The following is a 22,784-nucleotide window of genomic DNA, read 5'->3' on the forward strand; positions in this document are numbered from 1 at the left end:
TTTGGGTGGAAGGTCCTGTTACCACCAGAACATCAGAAAAAGAAACAAGAAACTTTTTGTAACTTGTTTTGATCACAGATATACAGTATTGACTGTAACTTAATTTCCCCATCTTTTTTTTTTCTCCCTTTAGATATTCGGATACCATTAATGTGGAAAGGCTCTGATCACTTCAGCAATAAAGAAAGTATGTAAGATCATTATTAATTACTCTGATAAGCAATTGCTTATGCCTGTAAATTTGAACTGAATGGGGAAGTCCATACTCATTTCACCCCATTCTTTGACCTTTCATTAGGTCTATATTTTGCTCTTTATTGTGTAAATGCTCATAACTTGAAGTTGTTGGTTGTAGCAAGTTGAGTTAGTTCAAAGTCCTGTGCTTCTCTATGTTTAAACTCTATTCTCTGAAGAGACTAATTCCAGAGGAACCAATAAAAAAATATCATTAAATGGTTAACTGAGAAACTTCTGATTAAACACATTGTTCTGTGTCTTCTCTACACTTGAGAGAGTATATTGCAGCCTATTTCCAGTGAGAAATTTAAATGAAAGTTGTCTGTTGGTGTTGAGTGTATTATTGGGAAGTCTTCAAGTACATGCATTTTGCTGTGTCATGGAGATTAACCCTAAATCTGTTCCAGCTGTCACCTGGCATTGATTTCACTTTGATTTTCAATAGGGTCAGAGGGGCAAAGCATGGCAAAATAGTCTAATCCTATATAGTACATTCATAAAATGATACAGACTTTGGATCAAATGTTAGGTTGTTGGGTTTTTTTTGTACAATCAGTTTTATTAAACAAAATTACATTTTTACTAACATTTTTGAGGTTGCTAGCACAAACTACACCTGATTACTCAACTGTTTTTTTTCTTTACTCATAGGGGTAGGTATTTTTTCCCTCTGTGAATGTTGTTGTACCTATACAGCAGCTTTGATAGGTCAATTATCATAAAATCCTATGATGAAAATTTATGGTGGGAAGAACTTGAGGGCAATTCCTTAGAGGTGTGGATTACCATTTAGTATACTTTTGTTTACTGGAAGTGTTCAGCACTGTGTTGTGCAATATGACTAATAAAACCTTTCTTTGGCTCTCTCCAGAATCACAACGCTATGCAGTTTTTTGTTTGTTCAGAATGGGAGCTGAGGTTTTTGATACTGAGGTGACTATTGTGGATAAAGCCATAACAGACATCTGTTTCGAAAATGTAACCATATTGTGAGTATAATTTACTTCTGTTGAATGACGTAAAAATGTTGCTGTTTTCTTTTGAAAGTACCTGTGCCTGTGAATAAGATCGGCTGAGGTCCACTAGGTTTTGCTGTAGGCCAAGGGATCAGTAGAGATTCTGTTCATTTTAGTGGGTGGTGCATCCCCACCTCTGGAATGCTGGGTTTTGTGTACAGGATGATGCTGGTTCTAGATGTGCCACTTGATCTTTTCAGTCCTTCTCTTTATTTTCATTTTTGCCATGCTGAAGCCTTTTTCTTCGTATAAAGAGATAAACTTATATCTCAAGGACCGAATTAAATTAATGCTAAAACCTGAAAGCATTATGAAAGTATAGGCATCAATATTGCACTCAGTGTTTTAAGTGTTATTCTGTACAGCAGGCTACAGTCTCATTCCTCATGTAACACCTCAGTTCTGTCACACCTATCTGAGCATGTGCTTAACTCCCCTCCCCCCCTTTATTTTTTATATCAACAATTTAGATTCAATCTCCTGAGGAAGACTGACTTGAAAGCCAGAACTACCACAAACTTTAAATCAAGATCCTGAGTTTAAATCAGATTTTAAACTCTCTTAAACATCTGTTCCAGTTAAGAGTGGGGACAAAGATCTAAATCAGCTTCTTCAAAGATATGAGACTTATCACTATGAGTTTCTGTGAAATACTGCAACAAAAGCAGAAAAGGCACTCTGACTTGCCTTGTATCCCCCAGGATAAAGAAAGACTTGTTATAAAAGCTTTTGGCATGCTTTTGTTATGGGCATCTGTGTAATGACATGATTTGTACCTGAAAGATGAGGCTGGGCTTCTGGTTTGATGACTAAGCTTGGGAACAAAAGAATCAGTAGAACTGAAAACAGCGAAAGGCTGTGGACAGGAGGATGCAGCAGTGGGTAGTTGCGTTATGAACGACAGATTTCATTAGATCTGAGCAAGATAGGATCTTTTTCGGTAATGTGAAGGGTGTGGGGTGCAACTAAGATATCTTAAAAACAGTTCAATATGATTTAGGACCATAGATATGGATAGGTTTTCAATCATGTGATTTTTGTGTAACAGTAGAGGGCAGATTTAAGTGTGTTTGAGTGTCTTGCCTGTGTATTTCCATAACATGGGCTGTTTTTTTCAGTTTTTAACCTAAACGTTGAATTTCCTGTTTGTAATTGTTTATGGTTCAATTATAACATTCATCTCATGACTTCAACACTAAGTTACTGCTGTGTACTCTAGTCCTTAATTCCATATTAATGTATGTCTGTGCCTGAATCTCATGGCATTCCTCCCCTTGATTGGAAATACGTTATTTAATACATAAAGTAGCAGCAGCAGTCCTTGGCTGCATGCACAGTTTATTAACAAATGTTCTGAAATTTTCCTCCCCCCCTTCAGTGATGAAGCAAGACCAGATTTCCAGGTGAAGGTTGAAGTGTATAGTTGCTGCACAGAGGAGTCTTTATGTATAACAAACACTCCTAAGAAACTAGCAAAGAAGCTTAAAACGTCCCTCAGCAAAGCTACAGGGAAGAAACTCAAAGCTGCCCTGGAAGAAGACAGCACTGAATCCCTTTTGCCTGCTGACCCAGTCATCCCGTAAGCCATATATATTGATATTCTGGTTTTATACCTTTTAAAATAGAAATAAGCCAAATATATTGTAAATTTTTGGAAAACTGCCAAGAAACTGATTCTTTGTGTATTTGCCCAAGTGAAAAAAATTTACATTTTAAATAGGAAATGAGAAAGTAGGTGTGAATTCCAACCATGTCGCTGAGCCTTGGGGCCTGGTTCTGATCTTGAAACACGAGTAGGCTTTATCTTTCTGCTCTGCAGCTGGTAAATCCACTATTCTTTGCAAACTCTATAATATTTTTGGTTTGATCTCTAGAAGAAGTCAAGCCTGTACAGTCAGTCTGTCTGTGTCCCTCTGTCCATCCACCTTTCCCGTTTACTCTCTCCCCCATTCTATTTTTGCACCTGGCCAGTTTTGCTCATACTTGACGGTTGACAGGTAGACGTGTCTGAAAGTTACAAGTTGTGTGAATGAAAAGGTGTGTATGTAGGCAGGAGAAACCACCCTTGTACCTTCTCCCCTAATTCCCCTTCTGGCTTGTCAGTAAAACTCTGGACTGCCGAAGGCACTTTACAGTTACAAGCTGCTTAACAGGAGATTTCTTAATTGCCTTTAGCACAGAATGTTTTAGAATGACTTACTGGTTTTCAGTGTTCATAGATATAAGTGCTGTTCCCAATAATTTACCTGTTTCCTTTTAAAAATGATCTTTAGTCTTGCATACATTTTCTAATGAAATTAACTGCCTTCTAATATTTTCCAGCTACTTTAATTTCATTGAGATTTAAGAAAGCCAAATACCTAATTTGCAAATGCTAATAATACTGGTGGGGTTTTGTTGCTTTTGTTTTTTCTTTTTCAGAAAGCAATTTTTTCAAGAAATTACTTTTTTTGGCAGCTGAGAAGTAAAGAATCAATGCTTAATACTTGCCAGGTGTTGAGTGTAGTCTTAGTCTAGCTTCATACATCTATTTCCTGTGATTTTTAGAAGGAAACATTCAAGCATATTCTGTCTTTGTCAAACTGATACTACTGTATACTGATATTACTGTTTGACTCAAAAATAGACATCCAAGAGATCTTATCCACCAGAGCAAAGGGAATTTTATCGCTAACTTTCCAGTGGGTTCCACCTAATGACAAGGTATTTTTCAATCTGCATCATGTCAGGTGGCTGTGCTTTCCACCAGCTTCAGCTGGGCCATGACACGCTATCATTAGACACAGTTTGAATCAGATATAACCACTGGCTTATTTGCTTGAATATAGATTGCCTGTCTTTTAAGGAAGAGGCACCAGCAGACAATTCAAACAGCTGCCTCCTCCCTTGGGTTTTGCTTTTGGTTTCTCAATTGAATTTTCCTTTCTTCTACCTTGGAAGTTTGTTGTTTCTGCTGTAGATAATCGTCTCACAGTGACTGTTACTTTCTTAACAGAGTTAAATGAACAATGAAGTGGTTAATGGTGGCTTTGCTGGGTGATTAAAAAAGTTCCTTGGAAAGAAATGGGTTATTATAGGCAGAAAATAAGCTGTCAATTTTTTTATAGGCTCCCCTTTGGATTTATATTAGTAAGACCTTGGTATGTAGCCCTTATAAAGGGGAAGAGATTGCAAGATTACAAGAGATCTTTCAAGTATTCCCAGAGAGTTTTACCAGTCCAGCAGGGGAAATTAAACCGCAACAAAAAGGTGAACTTTCTGTATTATGTGAACACCTTTTCTCTGTAGATTTCATTTGTACAAACCTTTTTCGTTTCAGAGCACACATGAGTGAAATTCTCCATTTTCCAAAAACTCTGTGATCCCTCTTTGTCAAACTCCTTGGCTTAGAAATCTCTCTGGTTAGTGAGGAAACAGTCAGACTTGTAACTTCTTGCAAAAGCTTAGTGAAAAAGTACTTTGAATGGTTGCTTAGGTTGGTTAACTTGAGTTATATTATCTCTTAATTATCTCTCTTTTAACTTGTAGATGGTCTTTTGCCTGCTTAATTTTTCTGTTGTATTTTAAATATTGGTTTTTTTTCTTTTCACATTTGTCATAGAAGAAAAATCTTCAGTGCAGTTATACTATTGAATTTCAGAGTAACCATGTTGCTCTCTGGATAAATTATTGGAGAGTCTCCCTGAAGTGCATGTTTATTCACTTGCAGAACTGGCATCACAGGCACTTGCTGTTGGGTTTGATGTATTGTCCCCCACTGGGCTGAAGGCACAGCTCTGCTTCCATGTGCTATGTTTGAATTGGCAAATCCCTGGTGATATTTTGCAGGAAGTACATAGTTTAATCTAGTGGCCTCACTTTTATCGTTGGGTTCTTGTTAATACCTGAAGGTTGTATTTGGTTTTACTTTCTATTATTTAAGATCTGATTGAAAAGTGAGCATGTTGGATTTTTTTTTTCTTTGACTCCCCAGTCTTCCACTCGATCTATTTGAGTGAGTGAACTAAGACTGGGATTTCTAACACTGTGTTTAATATTCAGGAACAGATTCTGAAATTGGAAATACATTGATTAACATGCATTTCTAGAAAGGGTGGTATAGTTACACCTTCCCATACCAGTGTCTGTGTGGCAAATTCTGTGCCTCTGTCTCTTGATCAGTAAACAAATTTAACAATGAGCCTTTGCCACAGGCATGTTGTGGAGATGAGCTGACTTTTTTTTTTCAAATGAAGTTATTACATGGAAAAATACTATAGATATGCAAAGTACTGAATGAGATGCAGCAGGCAGATTACTCTTTGTTATACAAAGAAACTGCCATTTAAGGCAGTTTGATAATTCTGTGAAATGCAGAGAAAAAACATAGTTAACAATCCTGATTAACCAGTTAAATTTGAAAAATACTTGTAGATAAAACTTTTCTAGATTATATTGCAGCTGCCTGAAAGGAATGACTTGTATTTTAGAATGAAAATGTTACTGTGAAGCATATTTTAAAAGTGAAGTAGCTATTTATTTTGGCAAGGTTGTTGTTGTAATTAGTCATGCTTTAGAAAAAAAAGCAACTTTAAAATCAGCACAGCAGTTTTATCTGTGAGAAGAAACTGAACTTTTTGGTATGGTTTAGATAGAATGGTAATGCATTGCTCAACTGCATGCCCAAACATAATCACTGGAGAATCTTTTGTTAGGGAACAGTCTAGCAGAGAATATATACAAATGCTGATGAGTTTTTGTTCAGATTGCCCTCTTGAAATGCTTCACAGCAGTGTTTTTTCACCCAGAATGTTATAACGTATTTAATTTTCTCTTTATTCCCTTGAGACAGATGTGTATCAGACCTCCCTGCTAACAAACTTGCTCCTTTTCGTCCTCCTCTTCCATTAGGGTTGGGGGTAGGCAGACATCTGCCTTGTTCATTGGCAGAGACAAAGATTTTAAAGCTGTATGTTCCCACTGTGCTGTTAGGAAAAACAAGATTTGAAAAATATTATGATAGAAAATTATTTTTTAGTGATTTGGTTCAGTAGTGTCTTCTGACCTTTTACACCACTAGGTTTTCTTATGCACTACTGAAGATATTGTAAGGATCTTGTGCTAGATCCTGTTAGGGAGAGTAGTTAGTGATTTTTGAGGGGGTTGTTTTCCTGTGAACTCTGTTCAAGCTGCCATTAGCCAGGTGAAATTCTTACTGCATTGCTGGACTGTAAATCTGTTACTTGGTCTGATGAGTATTTTAGGGAAAAGGTTAAACATACCAAATTTATTACCAGTTTATTCCAAGAATTCCTTTCCACATGCACTGTGCTGGACTGTAAGAGGAATTTCCAACCCCCCCCAGGCAAAACACAAAACAAAGATAAAACATTATGAAACCTTTAAGCACAATAAGGGAAAAAATCCTTTATGCTACAAAACTGACTGTAGGATTTCTGCACAGATTTCTGCATGGGAAGAATCCATCTATTAGATACTATTAAAAATACATTTATCAACAACTCTTTTATAAAGTGTAGTCCGCACAGGCAAAGTAAAAGAGCAGATCAACACGGAGAAGCAGTTAATGCCTTTTAATTTTTAACCTGTATTTTCAGATAAAGTTTATGTCATCAGTTGTTCTATTAACTGTAGGAATTTTTGAACCTATTACCAAATCTAATTGCTTTAGGCCTAGCAGTAAGAGCTGAAAAACTATTAAAAGTTACTTGATGTCTGCCTAGAGGAGGGAGATGCTTTGAGCATCCTCAGGGTTTGGATAGCACAGCCTTTATCCCTGGGTTTGGCAGCTGCTGGCTCCCCAGGAAGCACAAGCCCAGCTCAGAGGCACGGGCCACAAGGGAGTTCTCCTGGCCAGTAAGTCCCAGAGAGGAGACAATGGAAGGAGCCACCTGATGGGGCCTCTTGGCATTGACCTGGAAGTTGTGGGGTGCGGGGGAACTGGAGGTGCACATGGAGGCAGGAGATCGGGATATAGCAAGGAGATGAACGGATTGTGGAACAGTGTTTGTTCACAAGGAAAACCAGAGACATGGGAGTTGTGTGGGGTGGCAATCTGTGGTCACTGAGAGGTGCTGCCTTGCACCTTGGAGTTCCCTTGTACCCAAATATGATATCTCAGACCTGTCTAGACTCCCTTTAATTACCACCTGAGCAACATGAAGCAGAAATGTCTTAAACGTGCCTTTTTGTTCACATTTAGTGGAGCAAAGTACAGTTTGCTGGCATATACCACTTTGGGGCTGGAGAGTGCTGAGGACAATTTCAGGACCCACAACCTTACCATTACAGGAAATGGTAAGTACATATGGTACCAATTTAAGGAAATAAAAAACCAGTAACATTTTGCATTAAGCTCTTGTAAACTAAAGAGCTTAAAGAGATTATTTTTCTTGATACTTAATATAGAACAACTTTAATAAAATATTTAACGGCTCTAAAACAGGCATCTGTACACAGCTGAATAAACTACAAGTTGAGTAAAATTTCAAGTCCAGATGAAAATTTAATTCTTTTGGGAGTTTCTTCTGTCATTTGCATCTCAGTCTTATGTGAGTTGTAGCTATATACAAATTATTTCACCTTCCTTACAACCAAGGAAGGGTATCGGAATGAAGAACAGCTTTTTTTTCTCTGCAGTCAGAAGGAAAGAAGAAAAATAGCTTCAGTTCAGCGAGGTTGGTTGAGGCCCAGATTTAACACAGGGCATAAGCTGCACTAAGCTCTGGGGCAGCACAGGCTGGGAGATGCTGACGCTACAGGGACAGTGATTATGGTGCAACTGATGGTGATGTTTTAAGTTGCAGTTTTGGGTACTTTGACCGTTGTTTTCTGCAAGGATAGTCCCTCACATAATCCACCCTCTAGCTGTTAGTTTAAGGCATGGGACTTTCACTGTTGCTTCAGGGAACTTTCTTTTACTTGAGTAAACTTGACCTCAGAGGGAATTTCCTACTTTACATTTCAGTAATTCTAAATACGTACAGATTTGAAGATTTATGGAGCATTTGTTTCTTGAAAGGTTGGATGAATAATTCTGAGTATCTTTGATATTTGTAAACATTTCTTTATTAGTACTTCATACTCTCTCTTCTTCAAGTTCCTTTTTCTGTCATTAATTTACTTAATTTAGTCTGGTGAGAAAGGACATACCTGGATATTTTGGTTCATTACAAGCAGTTCTAAACCATGACCAGAGACAGAGTCACGTCAATGGAACATTGCATTACCTACTTCTAATTACAGAGAGAGAGCCTATGGCATAGTGGTGAGGAGGGATATTCCAATTCAATAGAAACTCCTTGGAATCCTAAATGCTCTTCTAGTGCTTAAGACAGAACTAGATACAAATTCTAAGCTGTAAGTGTAAATGTAGCTGTGGGCCACAATGGGATACGCTTTGGGATCCTCCTAGATGAGAGGGCCAGGGTATTTATCTTTCAGAATGTTTCTAGCTGTGAAATGAGATTTAGAGTTATATTTTATGTAACAACGACTTGTTCTTGAAGAACAATATTTCCATTTTTACTTGAAGTTAGTTTGGAATTTTTTTTTTATTAAAAAATCTTACTGAGGACTAAACATCAGTTTTAGTCGAATACTACAGGAAGAAATCTCTTCCTTAAAATATGAGAAAATGCTTATTTAGATTCGTAGTCTTAATATAAAAATGGATGTAGCAAGCTAAACTGTGTATTTAGGGCCAGTATCCAGAACTAAGTGTTTGCCTATCTTTTTCCTGTATTTTTTTACCCCAGAGGAATCCTCTTTTTGGCTCCCCCTGTATGGAAACATGTGTTGCCGTTTAGTTGCTCAGCCCTCCTGCATGGCCAGGGATATGATGGCAGGATTTCTAAATCAGCAGGTAAGAAGACCTTGCTTGTGTTTACATCCTCTTCTGTTAATAGCTGTCACTAAGAGTCAATTGTTAAAACATTTGCTTTTACCTGGAGTGGTTTATTGAGAACTGCTGTTTTTCACCCATTCTACCTAGAGCAAGAAAACTCTCACAGCTGCGTTCACAAACAGTATCTTCAGTGGCTAAGCATGGAGAAGTAAATGTTTCTTTGGTGTGCTTATCAATAAAATGATTTAGGCTGCTAGGCAAAGATCAAGTATAATTGTTGTTTCAGAATTGGTTTAGGCTGGTACTTGATGGTAGCAGTTCTAATAATCCTGCAGCTCTCATCCTTGTACACACCTCTCTACTGGCACAAAAGTTCATATCACAGCATGGTGAGTCGGGCTGGGGAACTGAGCCGTATTTAAACTCATCCCTTCAGAAATGATTCATGTGAACTCACTTTACTTCTCTATTTTGGTTCGTTGCACAACCAGGCATATGAGAAGGTGATAGCGGAAGGCCAGAGGGTCTGGGTCATTATCAGGAGTGCTGAATTACAGGCTTTAAACTGGTTGTGAAACTGTAATGCATTTATGAAAGCTGTTCAGAAAATTCATTTGAGAAAGTGGAAATTCTAGACAAATGTCTTTGCTTAACATTTGTTGAATGTACTGTGTATTTCCAAAGTGAAATACTCTTTTTATTTCTCTTATTGTGCAATTACTGTAGCTAATAAAGGTGGTTTCTTTCTTACAAGAGACACCAGATATAGATTTCATTCTGTGTGAACCAGCAGACTCTGTGCTGTTAGTGTCACATGGCAATAAATCTCCAAAAACTGTAAAACACCAGAAGACATTTAAAGTACTGCTAACATTTCAGAAATCAGTGACTGAAGTGTTCTGCAACAGAGAGTCTTTGTTTTAGGAACGAATTTGGTTTGGCTAAATTTTGATCATCAGGTCTGATATGTGTATACCTTGTAATATGGTCTTGTTTTATGTTTGTTTGGCAATTTCTGACGACTTCTTCCCTTCAGCAAACAGTAGGAGGTCTAACGAGCTGGCGGAGGCTGTATTGCGTACTAAGAGGTGGCAAACTCTTTTGTTATTACTCACCAGAAGAAATTGAGGCCAAGCTGGAGCCAACATTGACAGTTTTCGTCAACAAGGTAAAATTGGTTTTATGGAGTTTTTGATTTTGGGTTCTTTTTTGTTTTTTTGTTTGCTAGTTTGTTGGTTTTTTTGGTGTTTTGTTTTTTTTTTTGTTTGGGTCTTCTTTTTTTTCATTTTGGTGGAGGTTCTTTTTGGTTTAAGATGTATGTGGGTGGGACGTGCTTCAGTGAAATTTTCAGTCGCTGAATTTTTTTTTCAGGGACGTTACATTTCTTAGCTGTGGATGTAAGTTCCTTCCGTTGCATTAGACTGGTTAGCATAGAGGCAAAAAGGAGGATGTTTTTATTTAGGACAAGTAATAACTTCTTATATGACAGTTCCGTAAGACAGCCCTGCTTGCAGTCCCCTAGCAATGCTCTGGTAGACTTTTGTCCTCAGCAAGTTGGAGTTTTAACAAAAGCTTTTTTGTTGTGGTGTGTTATTTGGCCACAGTCTTAATTAGAAGGAGAATTGGAAAATTGTTCAAAATATTTTAGTGCCTTAAAATAAGCTGCTTTTCTTAATACTGGTTTTGTTCAGGGCACAATAACTTTGGAACATCTGTTCTTCAAGATGACATTACTGCTGTTTTTATATACCCTGATTGGAAAGGCTGAGTTTAAAACTTCACGTTTTTACACTTGAAGTGTTATTTAGTATTTGGCTAAAGAAACAGAAAGTATTTAATCTGAAGTAATATTTAAATATTCACTTTAGGAATGTTATTGAAAGGACCTTCTAGAATGGTGAGCATTAGTGGGAACACATACTCTCAAAAACTGATTCTGGTGCAGTCATCAAGGGTTAATTTCCCATAAGGATGGGCAGAGGAATTTAATGTTGTTTGCAATCGACATAGCTGGGTTCATCTTACATAACTAAACAGACACGTTTGGAAGCTGTGTTGAGCACAGGTCGATCTGGATTCCGCTGCCGTGCTGCTGCGAGCGCCTGGTGCCAACACTAATTCCAAGGGAAGCATTCCTGCCGTCCAGTCGCTTGTTCAGCTGCTGTGCTGCTCCGTGCCAGGGCAGGCACTGGGGCAGCTGACTGATGAATTGGACAAGGGAACTGATGTGGGTTAAAGTTAGTTCATCTGGGGGGCACGAGGAGGGGTGGCTTTGACTGTGGTTCCCTTTAATAAGTTCTCTTACCCGGTTCATTACATGGCTACACAGGTGCTGCTGTGGTACAAGGAAGGGGCTCAGCTGTGATTGGGAATACGTAGGGACACAGAGTAATAAAGGACTGCTTCTTACAACAGCAATATCAGCTTTTGGTGGCTTCTGGAAAAGCCAGCTGCAATCTCACCCAGAGTGAGACTGGTATATAACCCAAATGTTTAAACAGCGTATAACAATGTGACCTGTTTGTGTTAGGACTTATTTTTTAACAAGCTAAGATTTAAATTGATTCCTTAAATGAAAATACCTTTTTTTCTAGTGCTGTATCTTTTAACATGTTTTCTTCCAACTGTTCATCCATTTAGGTAAAATAAATATTTAGATTGTGATATATATTTAAGTAGGTTTACTTGCTTACCTTTTTAGCCACTTCTAATTGCACTAGTCAGCCTCTGCCATAATTCTGTTTTCTAGCTCTTCACAATATCAATTAAGAAATGGCAAACTTCTGTAAATTATAGAATGACTAAATCCATGTTCCCAATTGTGACAGGAATATTTTTTAAAATTATCTATCAGGCTGTCTCATATTTTTCCTTGGAGGTCTCTGAGTCTATATCCTAGTTTTGTTTTTTCTTATAAAATAACCATATCTGCTAAGATATTTCGCTCCTCCAAGTTACCAATACACTTAGAACCTAAAATCCATCTTAATAAACCTTTCCTGGGAGACTGTCCTTTCGTTTGCAGAGTATCCTTAAAGCTAACATGCAGAAGGTACATAAATCATGTATCTTATACCATTTTACAAGTGTCAGGCTGCTATTCACTGTCTGTGAATCTTTCTTCAATTTAAATTAAAACTAGAAAAAAAGATATCGCAATTGAAAACATATTTGGATACTTTACTACTTAAACAGTTTCTCTTGAAAATAACTTAATGCCTGCAGATATTTTTTGATTCCTTTGTTATGAAATTTCTCTTATGGATTAAATGAAAGCAGACTAATCATAAGGGCTTGTCTGCTTCATGTTGTTATAGAAACAGCAATTTCGAAATGAAAGTTGAGATTGAACACCAATTCCAGACGTTCTAACTAAAATTTCTTCTGGTTGCAAATGTGGCATTTTCATTTGTAATGTGAAGCTGATCCTTTACATGTAATTGAAAGATACTTTCCAAAAAGTAATGAAATCATCTGGATTTATGAGAAACTCTCTGGAAAATATTCACACTGATAGCCTTATTTCCCATTCCCTTTGAATGGAGACTTGAAGAAGCCATTAAGACCAGCAAAGTCATTACTTCAACTTCAGATGACTTCACTGCTACTGCTGTTAAGCAAGAATGGTTCTGCAGTTCCTATTATGCAAGTGCTACTATTATTGTTCCAGCTAAATGTGATTATAACATATTATATTGCACAACTAAGTAGGAGAAGAGAAATTATATTTTCTGTAGCAAAGAAAATTTACTGGAATCCAATTTGAAGAAATATTCCTTATGGGCTAGTTCCTGATTTTTTTTCAAGTTTTCTTTAGTTTGAAATGAAAAATAAAGGACCTTGCCTACAACTGATAGCTTAGCAAATCGGTGCATGTGCCAGCAGTTCACATGGTTTCTCAGTGTTTGGAATACATAATCTGTTGTGCTCTGTTCATAAATTGTAATTTTCTTTTTGTGCCATGGATGCCTGAAGCTTGAAGAATTCTGGGATGTTGATTCAAACTGCTGTAGTCCTGTGATTTCCTTCCTGGCATATTTTGCTGGTTCAGTCTTAGTCCTGGTGCCATGCAGGCCCAGAGCTGTCTCCATGTCCGTGCTGGTGACTGAGGGGTTCATTGGCCAGTTACTAAACTGTGCAGCAGGAGGGAAAGGACAGAATCAAGCTGGCCTTGCCTTGAGTGACAGTTCCTGTTGGAACATCTGTTGTGGACTAGGTCAGGTAGAGAAATTCGTTGGAAAATGTGGCGATGGTTGCAGCAGCATAACTTGGAGGGAGCCATGCAGTATTTCTAGAGAACCAGGGAGTTTGTCCTTGGGCGGGAGCAGGGGAATATCTATATGAGTTCTTGGCCATATAAGCTTTTAGGGAGCCAGCAACGTGAGCAATGTTCTCTGTATGTGCGGGAAACTCCAGCACAGGGAAACGAGATCAGCCCTGAAAATATCGATATTCTTGGGAGTAAGGACTTTGTCCCACTGCTTCATACATGTGAAAATATTTTGGAAAGGCACAGACTAGTTAGGTGCCTCCAAATGTCTGGTACCTTGTATCCCATTGCTCAGTTTAGCCTTGCAGTTGCTTGAAAGAGATGTTGGATGTGGGCAGGGGAAGCAGAGAGAATACCCACATCCCACACGCTGGACCTTGTAACATGCGTGCTCAGATTGAGGGGTTTGGAAGCTGCTTTATGGCTCCCTGGTGCTCCACAAAACATGTATTGCCAGGTCATGTATTGCCATCTCCTTCTCTGTGTTTTCAGCTGCTGTGGTGCTCCAAAGATGGTTAAAATGGCACAGATATCCTAAGGTTGCTTTTCCATGTTATACTTAAACGTTGTACTTACCGTCCAGTGGCCGTGAGGATGTTACATTAATACAAGTTCACAAAACAATGAAGAGAGAAAATATTACCTGATGGAGTGATTTTGGTCTTGTGCATTAATGTGTTTGAAGAACACAATTTTAAATTTAGCAATAGTTCCCTACTTGCCCCAAACAAATGGAAATTATTAACATTACAAAAGGAACCAATGTGTGCACAGGTTATATTGGGTTTCCATTGTTGTACTATTATTTCTTGGTTGGTTTTTTTTTTTGGTACTGAAAACATGAAGGAATTTTGTTAGATATTATTTGATTTGTTTTAATCTTAAAATAGATACACGAACCGGGTCTTAGGTTATTCAATATTTTTCTCAAGAACTGTAATTTGTTTTGATATCTTCAAATGGTCTTTATAACCAGTGCTTCTTACTGTGTCAGGACTGGCTTAGCAGGAAAGTGTTGCACCTCAGCAATAAAAAAGTTTTCTCTCTCTCTCTCTGCTTTTTTTTGTTTTCTTTTTAGCTTAAAATATGAGCTTTTCAGAGAGGTATTATCAGGCAAAGAGATTTTTTTATTTTGGGGGAAAAGTATAAAGGAAGGTTCTTCATTACAAAAATCATATCATTTTCCCTTTAAGTCTTTCCCCATCTTCACAGGAATAATCATTTGCATATAGAACATAAAACTGGCTTCAGCTTTCCCAGAAGAGTCACTTAAGTTCAAGATTCAGCTGTTTTTCCTGTTCTGATGCACTGATTCTTCTGGTCTTTACAATTGCTATAGCAGAGTTGGTTCAATTGTCTTATAAGGCTGGGAGAGATTGATCATTATTAGAACATGGTAACTTAAAACACTTTTTGTTGTTGTTTAGGGGTGGGGTGGGTGGTTTTGTTTGTTTGTTTAATGGCTTTTTTTTGTTGTTTTGGGTTTTTCTGTTGTTAAGTGGAACTGGGCATGTAGTGTAATTCACCCAAGCTTGGTAAATTCATCAGCCCATTACTGTAATGGCATCTTGTATCACTCCTGAAATATCCAAGCATCAGATATAGATTGTTGCTTGAGGATTTATCTCCTTTGAATAATCCCAGAGTTGTGGGATAAAACCTGCAGCAAACATCATTAAATAAACTTGTGTGTATGGTATGCTTGAAGTTCTTACCTGTCAAATGTTAATCTATTTGATTTCATTTTTTTGCTGGTATCTATGGTTACCTGAGTTAATGGGATATAGAGCACTTATGGATGAATTACTTCATCTCCTATTTTTAGACAGAAGAATTTAAATGAGCATATCCATCAGATATGCTACAAGCAGCTGTTGGTATTTCAAATGGTTACTTCAGTAATGCATTTAAAATCTGGGGAATGTTCTGTAGAATAATTTTTGTTTTTCTGAGTATTGGAACTAGGCTTATCCCCATGGGATCCCATGTGTAAACCTAATTTCTGTAGGTATACGTTTAACATCTTTAGCAGATGTTTGACATCTGGTTGAGCTGTGTAAAAGGGAACTGGTTGTTCTGTCCCCACTGTATTTTGAGGAATGCCCCAAAGCCACCTTTTGGTCAAACTCCTCTGAAGAGCCATGTTGTAATGGGCCATTGCTTCTTCAGTCAAGTTGAATTGTAGGTGCAAAGATATTCCCAATTTTTCTGCTTTACTTTTGTAAGTAAAGTGGTGTTAATTACTTGAATTTGCTCATCATGTTTGTGATGAGCAGCAATTGATCAGTTGCGTTCTGGATTTTTTTTAGTTGCATTTTGTATCAGACTTTTTCTAAAGTCTTTCAGCATTTTACACACAAAAAATAAATCACTTAGTTGGGGATAAGTGCCTTTTTTTTTAATTGTAGTAATACCATAACAAAGAAACTGGATACTCTGAAAATACCACTGGATCTAATCTGGATGGTAAAAATCAATTGAACTGCATCCCTGAACAGAATGGAAAACCTTGGCTGTAACAGTGCTGTGTAATCTGAGAGCCTTTCTAACTCTAGCTAAAGAAATTTATAGACTTGTCATATACTTCTTTATATGTATTTAATTCTTTCTATGTAGCTCTCCCTAATTAAGGTAAAACTCAAATGTCCATTTTGAAATGGACTAGGTAAGTTTCTTTTTAAATTTCTGTCACTGTTTTTTCAGCCCTGCATGTTCTGATTCACTAAGGTGAACATAAAATGGATAAAAGTTTAGAATTGGGTAAACAATATCCCACAGAAATGCAGTAGGAGACCTAAGTAGTAGCTGTAACAACGTGGTTGTCCATCTGAATCATACGGAGAAAAGGAGCTGCTTGCTGTTATTTTAGATTATTTGTTAAACTGCTGTGGAGAAAAGGGAGCAGTGTGAGATGAGCAGGTGAAGCAGAGGGAGGGGAAACACAGAACGTACATCCTGTAATTCAGAACTAAACTGCAATAATTGCACTCCATTCCATTACTTTTCACATATTTTGTGCCATTTGAATAGTTTTATGAGAAAACATTTTTATAATCAGTTCCTAACATTAGTTCATTTTTTTTTTTTTAATTGGAAATTAATCTGGATGAGATACAAAGCCAAATGATACCTTCCTTACACTGTCATTGGCCATAAGGTGATGCCAGCGTGGAGCTGAAGCAATAACTCATTACCACAGTTTGTCGTTCCTAGGAAACCAGAATTCGAGCTGTGGATAAGGACTCCAGGAGGAGAACTAATAAATTCTCTGTTATCAACCCCGTGTCTGGCGAGGCTGTGACGCAACACTTCGCTACTGACAGTAGGGATGAACTTCACAAGTGGATGGAGGCTTTCTGGCAGCACTTTTATGATCTGAGTAAGTAAGCAGGCAGTGCTGGCAGCGTGCCCTCCGAGTGGGGCATTATGTAACATCAAAGGGATCTTTGAGCAATTGGAATTGGAATTGCCTCATAAGCCTTTGTTTGCAACGACGAGAAGAAAAATGTTCTCTGGGATAATATTGGGTGGTGGTCTAAGCCGTTGGAAGGCAAATATTTGACTAAACCAAAGTCCGTGTGTTCAATCTGGTTTTTTTGCAGGAAACCAGAGGCAGAATATGCTCATCAATCTCAAAAGGACTTGGTCTCTTTTGGAAGTTTTCTAGATAATTTTTTTTTAAGGACTGCTAAATTCTCACCATCTCTTCCTTCACTGTGTTGGGAAGAGTCCACCTGTGCCTGGGCATCCTACCAGTGGTGTGTTGGTTTTGTGAGATTCTGCAAGCATGAAATCTTAGTATGGAAGCCTTAGTGGGAATTGGTGAGGATGCTGGAATCATCTAGGTTGTGGATTCAGCCAGCTCTTTCAACTAGGCATGTGTCCATGGGATTTCCTTGCTCAACAGTGTTATGGATGAATTAAATTGCAATTTGTTATAACAGGGATTACTTGATTCTGTTGGTAATTCAAAGGTTTCGGTACCCCTTGTCATACAGGAATATGCTCACCAAGCCACACTCTAGTCCAGCCATGCAAATACAGGCTGCTTACCTGAACCTGGCAAAAGCTGTACCTGAGGCTTTGTAACAGATTTTAAATTGTTACCCTGATGCTTTTGGCAAACCTCTGCAACAACACTGATCTTATATGAGAGAAGAAACTAATTTATTGGTGTGAAACAGTGAAACGTTACTAAAATAGTATAGTGTGTTGCTTGCTTAACACCAAATATTCATTGCAAAAACTACACAGATTCATTTACCTGTGTCTTTTTCCTCTGCTTTAGTAGTTTGACTCATAGAGTTATTGAGAGTAGAGACTGTCAGTTGTTGTGCTGCCACTGACAAGGTAGAGTAGATTCCTGATAGTCATTTTTATTGGGCCAGAAAACAGAACCAGGTCAATTAATGAAATACCAGTCTTTAGTCTGAGACAACACCAATAAAATAAGTGAATTGAGATTGTGGAAACTCAGTATTGTAGTTGTAGTTCTAGTTATTTCTAGCTCTGATTTACAATGAGAAAGGGAACTATCAATTAGAGAAACACACCAAGCAAAAACTAGGGCATCCTCTTTAAATTATCTGTAGACTGGGGTAAAAGAACTACTTCTTATTCATTATAGATAGAATACCCATGGATTTTTTGAGACATTTTCCTTAGATTCAGAAAAACTGGGTCACTTGGCATTTAAATGCCTTTTTTCTTCCCTGGTTCTAAAATTCTCTTAAAATTAATGTGCTCAGAAAACTTGGAATGATTGGTATGAACAAAGTAATTTTACTGTGTCTTGTTTTCCTTAAGGTCAAAATCTATTAATAGAAAAAGAGGTTTCCTTGTCTACTAACGGATAAAAGGCAAGTTATCCTCTATTAAAGACAGAATATTCCTTTGCCATAACGTTGTAACACAGCTGTATAACATCCAGCTTGCAGGATATTGGATATTGTCCCTCATAACTTCATGAAGCTTCCTGAACCTTAAATTTTTTTTTTTTTGGTGTTGTTTTTTTTTTCTGATGGATTTATACTTTGTTTGGAGTTTTACAGGCAAATTATGACCATTACCCTTCATAGTGTAACAATAGTGCTGGGATGCTTAAATTACAGTAACTCATGATCTTTGTGCTAAGAGAATGAGTACAGAGGTGAAAATACAAATGCATCCTGACCATTCCTGCTAAACAAAAATAAGTGCTCACTGTTTAGTATTGCTTTGGAGATAGTTTCCTAACACAACCTAATAACTTCCATTTTTTTTCTAGGCTGAAGTGTTTAAGTTCCAGTCATTGTTCTCTTTTCTCTCTCAGGCCAGTGGAAACATTGTTGTGAGGAACTTATGAAAATTGAGATTATGTCACCACGGAAACCACCTTTGTTCTTGACAAAGGAAGCGACCTCCGTCTACCATGATATGAGTAAGTGGGATTTGCCTTTTCACGTTGCAGGGTAACAGAAACAACATTGTCTGTGTTCAAATGGCTTCTGGTGTTGATGTTGAAATACTGAGTTTTTCAAGGACAATTCAGACAATGAAAGAGCAACATAATTGCATACCAAGGAGTTCATATTAAATCTGAATTTGTAATAGCACAAATAATGAATACATTTTTATACCTTGAGCTAAAAATTCTGCAATCTGAACTGTAACTAGAGAGCCCTGAACACATTTAAAAAAGCTGTCACTAGAAATAAACATTCATGGTAAGAGTAGTATAAAGCTCAGGAAATGTAAAGGTAAAATAGTCCAGCCTGCAAACCAGTTGCATGAAATTAATCTGCTGATCTTAAAGCTATTTAAAGGCTTACCTAGCATAACTTACCTAATTATTTGGTCTTTGATAGTGATACTGAAAAATATGCTAGAAAAACCTAGCTAGAGTGTATTCGAGATTTGTATTTTCGCAGAGCAAAATGGTATGCAGCAGGATTATTTTAATAGTTTCATTACAGAAATAATATTTACACACTAGAAAAAGTAGGTCACTTTGTTTTAATGGATCCAATGCAGTATTGACTGAGAAACCCTGTACAACTGTAAATGCCTGACTGCTTCCTGCTTGGGATGGGAACTGTGAAGATGCTCAAAATGCTGTGTGGGTCATTGAGTTACTGTGCATCAGAGCACTGAACAGTCAAAAGAGTCTTATCTAAGCTATGAATGCAGGGCAGAAATGCAGTAAATGAACCACATGGACGTTTTACAAAGGTACCATGGTAGCATAATTCCACTGAGAGATGAGTACATCAGTGAGGCAGAACACAAACTCTGCTTTACTCTTAATACCCCACTTTCTTTTCTGCTTATTTATAGTATTTGTAGTCCCCTGTACTTGGCACTGGTGGGGCCATGCCTCAAATCCTGTGTTCAGTTTTGGGCCCCTCACTACAAGAAAGACTAACAGGGCTGGAGCATGTACAGAGAAGGGCAACAGGTCTGGGGAAGGGTCTGGGGAAGGGTCTGGAGCACAAGTCTGATGAGGAGCAGCTCAGGGAGCTGAGGGTGTTTAGCCTGGAGAAAAGGAGGCTCAGGAGGGACCTTATTGCTCTCTAGCACTGCATGAAAGGGAGTTGTAGCCAAGTGATTCTATAAGTAAAACCCTGTGTTAAAAATGTGTTGAAAATCATTAATGTGTCGCCTGCAACAGAGATGGTACTGCTGCTGTTTGAGGCTGGTATTACTTCAATATACATAGAAAACTCAGGAATAAGAAATGGAACAAGGCAGTCTTAAACCACATAGAGAAAAATGATATATGTAAAGATGTCCCATTTTCAGCAGGCTGGCAGCACAAGAATATTTAGTCATAAACTTTTTCATGAGCCTCCTGTGAAACGAAATTTTCAAAGTACTATACAACAAAATGTGTTTAATATCTAATACATACAGGTTTCTCAGTACATTATTTTTTCTACTTTTACTTGGAAAGAAATATCAGTGCCCACCCTGTTGCCTAAATGCCAGTTGTCACAGAAACAGTTCCCTCCTGTCACCTCAGTTCTCTCTGTGAAAGCATATGTTGTCTTTTCCTTTTCATCCATTAATACTCCTAAAAATAGTCCAGACTTCATGAGACATAATTAATACAGTTTTGTGTTCTAAGTACTAATAACAGAATAGGTAGCAGTAAAATCATTGGTAGTGCTTTAATCTGAGTTAATTGCTGTCCCTTAAAATTACAGGCATTGATTCTCCAGTGAAACTTGAGGGCTTAGCTGATATCATACAAAGGAAAATTGAAGAGAGTGATGGTGAGTTCCTTCTTGGCCAGCAAAAAGAGTCTGCATCTGCCCTATGGGCTTCACTCTTCGATGGATCTCATGAGATGACTGTTCAGAAGAACATGCCTCTGGACCCAAAAGGAGATACCACAAGTCCTAATGACAGCAGAGGAAAGAAAAGAAGAGCTCCACCTCCACCCTCCCATAAGACCCCATACAGTGCAAAAGCACAGGTGAACACAGAGCAACTGGGCAAAGAAAACTGGGGGAAGCCTGACCACACATCTGCCAGTGGTTCTTCCCTTGAGTCAGTGTTGGCTACGAAAATGCAGCAGCTGCAGACACCTGTTGCTGCTCCTCGCAAAATCGGTCCTTGTAGAAAAAGCAGTTTAGCTGGTCAGGGGAATCCCATTTCTCTGGTTAACAAGAGCAGGTCTGAAACCAAACCAGTACCAACCCCTAGACAGAAAGGCATCACAGAACTGCTAGACCCTAGGTCTTGGTTGCAGCCATAGATGACATAATTAACTTAGAAGAGTCCCTGGAATTTAAAGTTTCTCATCCTTCTACTAGTACTCTTTGGTAAAAATAGATTTTAGCACATAGCTTTTATGTATTGAGGCTACAGTGTTTTTCTGTTTGCCAGGGCATTACTGGTAGCTGCAGTCTTAGCTGCGCTCATTAGCACTCACATCTAAATAATTGCACTAGAACAGGGGGAGTTCTCTCTATCTGGAATAACGGTGCTATTTAGGAAAACAGTGATTTGGTACTTTCTTCTTGAAAAACCAGCAGTGTTCAGGGTAACTTCAGTGTCCCCATAGCCCAGGTGTTACCGGTGCCTTCTATCAGTCCCGCAGCTTAGCCCATCCACAGCTCCTGAGACTACTTCAATTGGGAATTCACACACATTCAGCACAGATCTTGCAAAGCCGATTTTCTTGGGCTCCACGCTTGGCTTAACCTAAAATATCCTTATCTCTCCCTCATTGTTTGGGAACCACTGCTTATATGGTAATCTACCATGAAAAGTTACTGTGCCGTTCTGAACACTCCGTATGAATTTCTGAGGCAGTTCTAGCAATTACTGTGGGATTTCCCGAGTTCTTGCTGGTTCATGTGCTGTCCGAATGGGCCAGGGTTATCTGTCTATGAGCAAGGATATGATCCATCACTGCTGCTTATTTCGGACTAACACTGTTCGAAAGCAGTGCTGTGTATGAGCACTCAGGATTTCATCTCATGGTTGTTTTTCCTGATCAGTGTGGCTCCGTAGCACAGCTTCTCCTTTGTGGAGCCCCTCAGCTGCTCCTGGTAGGGAGATGGTTTGTAAACATGGCCATGTTACTGGTAAAAAAACAGGGATTTTCACCACTTGTTCTTTCTGCAATAGCAGGGAATAAATACTTCAGATGAAAATACTGAACTTTGATATCCTTCCATCAGACTGTTCGCAGTTTCTGTAAGGTGCATGGGTTGTCAGGGTTCTTGTGGCACCTGCAAAACATCTATTGCATACAGAAAATCTGTGTTCTTCTGGATCCACAGCTTAAATACCCAACCCTTTCCTTGACTGATGCATTTATCTCAGATGCTGGAATTCATCCAAGAGCAAAGGTCTGCTTGCAGTTCTGTTTCTAGAGCTGTCTTCAGAGGGTCATATCAGCAGCTGTATACATACAGTTCATTAATTATTATTTTTTTTCTAAAGTGTGGATGGCTTTGGGAGCTTTACCGTTTCTCCGAAAGGTAGTGTGGGCATGGTTGGTTGGTTTGTTTTATCTATTTTTTGTCTTCTGCTAAGCTCTTGGCTGCACAGCTGTAAAGGTATCTGCTGAATTCCCCCAGTAGTTCAATGGCTATTTGGGATGGGGCTTAAGAGGCAGGTTTCATTTACAAATCCTTCCACGGGATTAGAGCCCTTTGTTTCTAGAATGTCCTTGTTCATTCTTCATTTAATCACATTCCATTTTCCCTCTGAAACAACCATAATCATTCTTACAATAAATCATGCTGTTACTTAAGTGGATGGTTTGTGAATGGTTTATAAATAGGAACAGAAAAACTGAAGAATAACTACATGATTATGTAAATCAGGCAGCCGACTAAGTGGACTGTACAACTCTGAACAAGAAACAGGAAAAATAAATGGAGGGGGGGAAAGCATATTTTCCAAAATGCAGCTTATTTAG

At 38.2% G+C, this 22,784-nt stretch overlaps 1 protein-coding gene across 2 annotated transcripts in view; it reads left to right on the plus strand.

Moving 5' to 3' along the window:
* RTKN2 (rhotekin 2) overlaps positions 1 to 22,778 on the plus strand; it is a 50,765-nt gene extending 27,987 nt beyond the window's left edge. For both annotated transcript variants that reach the window (XM_027694149.1, XM_027694148.1), the window contains 9 exons: positions 134 to 187; positions 1,109 to 1,226; positions 2,632 to 2,832; positions 7,456 to 7,550; positions 9,011 to 9,117; positions 10,136 to 10,267; positions 16,583 to 16,748; positions 18,681 to 18,788; positions 20,554 to 22,778. In XM_027694149.1, the coding sequence (XP_027549950.1) occupies positions 134 to 187; positions 1,109 to 1,226; positions 2,632 to 2,832; positions 7,456 to 7,550; positions 9,011 to 9,117; positions 10,136 to 10,267; positions 16,583 to 16,748; positions 18,681 to 18,788; positions 20,554 to 21,107 (1,535 nt within the window). In that variant the 3' untranslated portion in view covers positions 21,108 to 22,778. The remainder of the gene's footprint in view (positions 1 to 133; positions 188 to 1,108; positions 1,227 to 2,631; positions 2,833 to 7,455; positions 7,551 to 9,010; positions 9,118 to 10,135; positions 10,268 to 16,582; positions 16,749 to 18,680; positions 18,789 to 20,553) is intronic.
* Positions 22,779 to 22,784: the final 6 nt, after the last annotated feature.

This window comes from Neopelma chrysocephalum, unplaced genomic scaffold (assembly GCF_003984885.1).
Source record: "Neopelma chrysocephalum unplaced genomic scaffold, ASM398488v2 Primary Assembly neopelma1_96, whole genome shotgun sequence".
Taxonomy (NCBI): domain Eukaryota; kingdom Metazoa; phylum Chordata; class Aves; order Passeriformes; family Pipridae; genus Neopelma; species Neopelma chrysocephalum.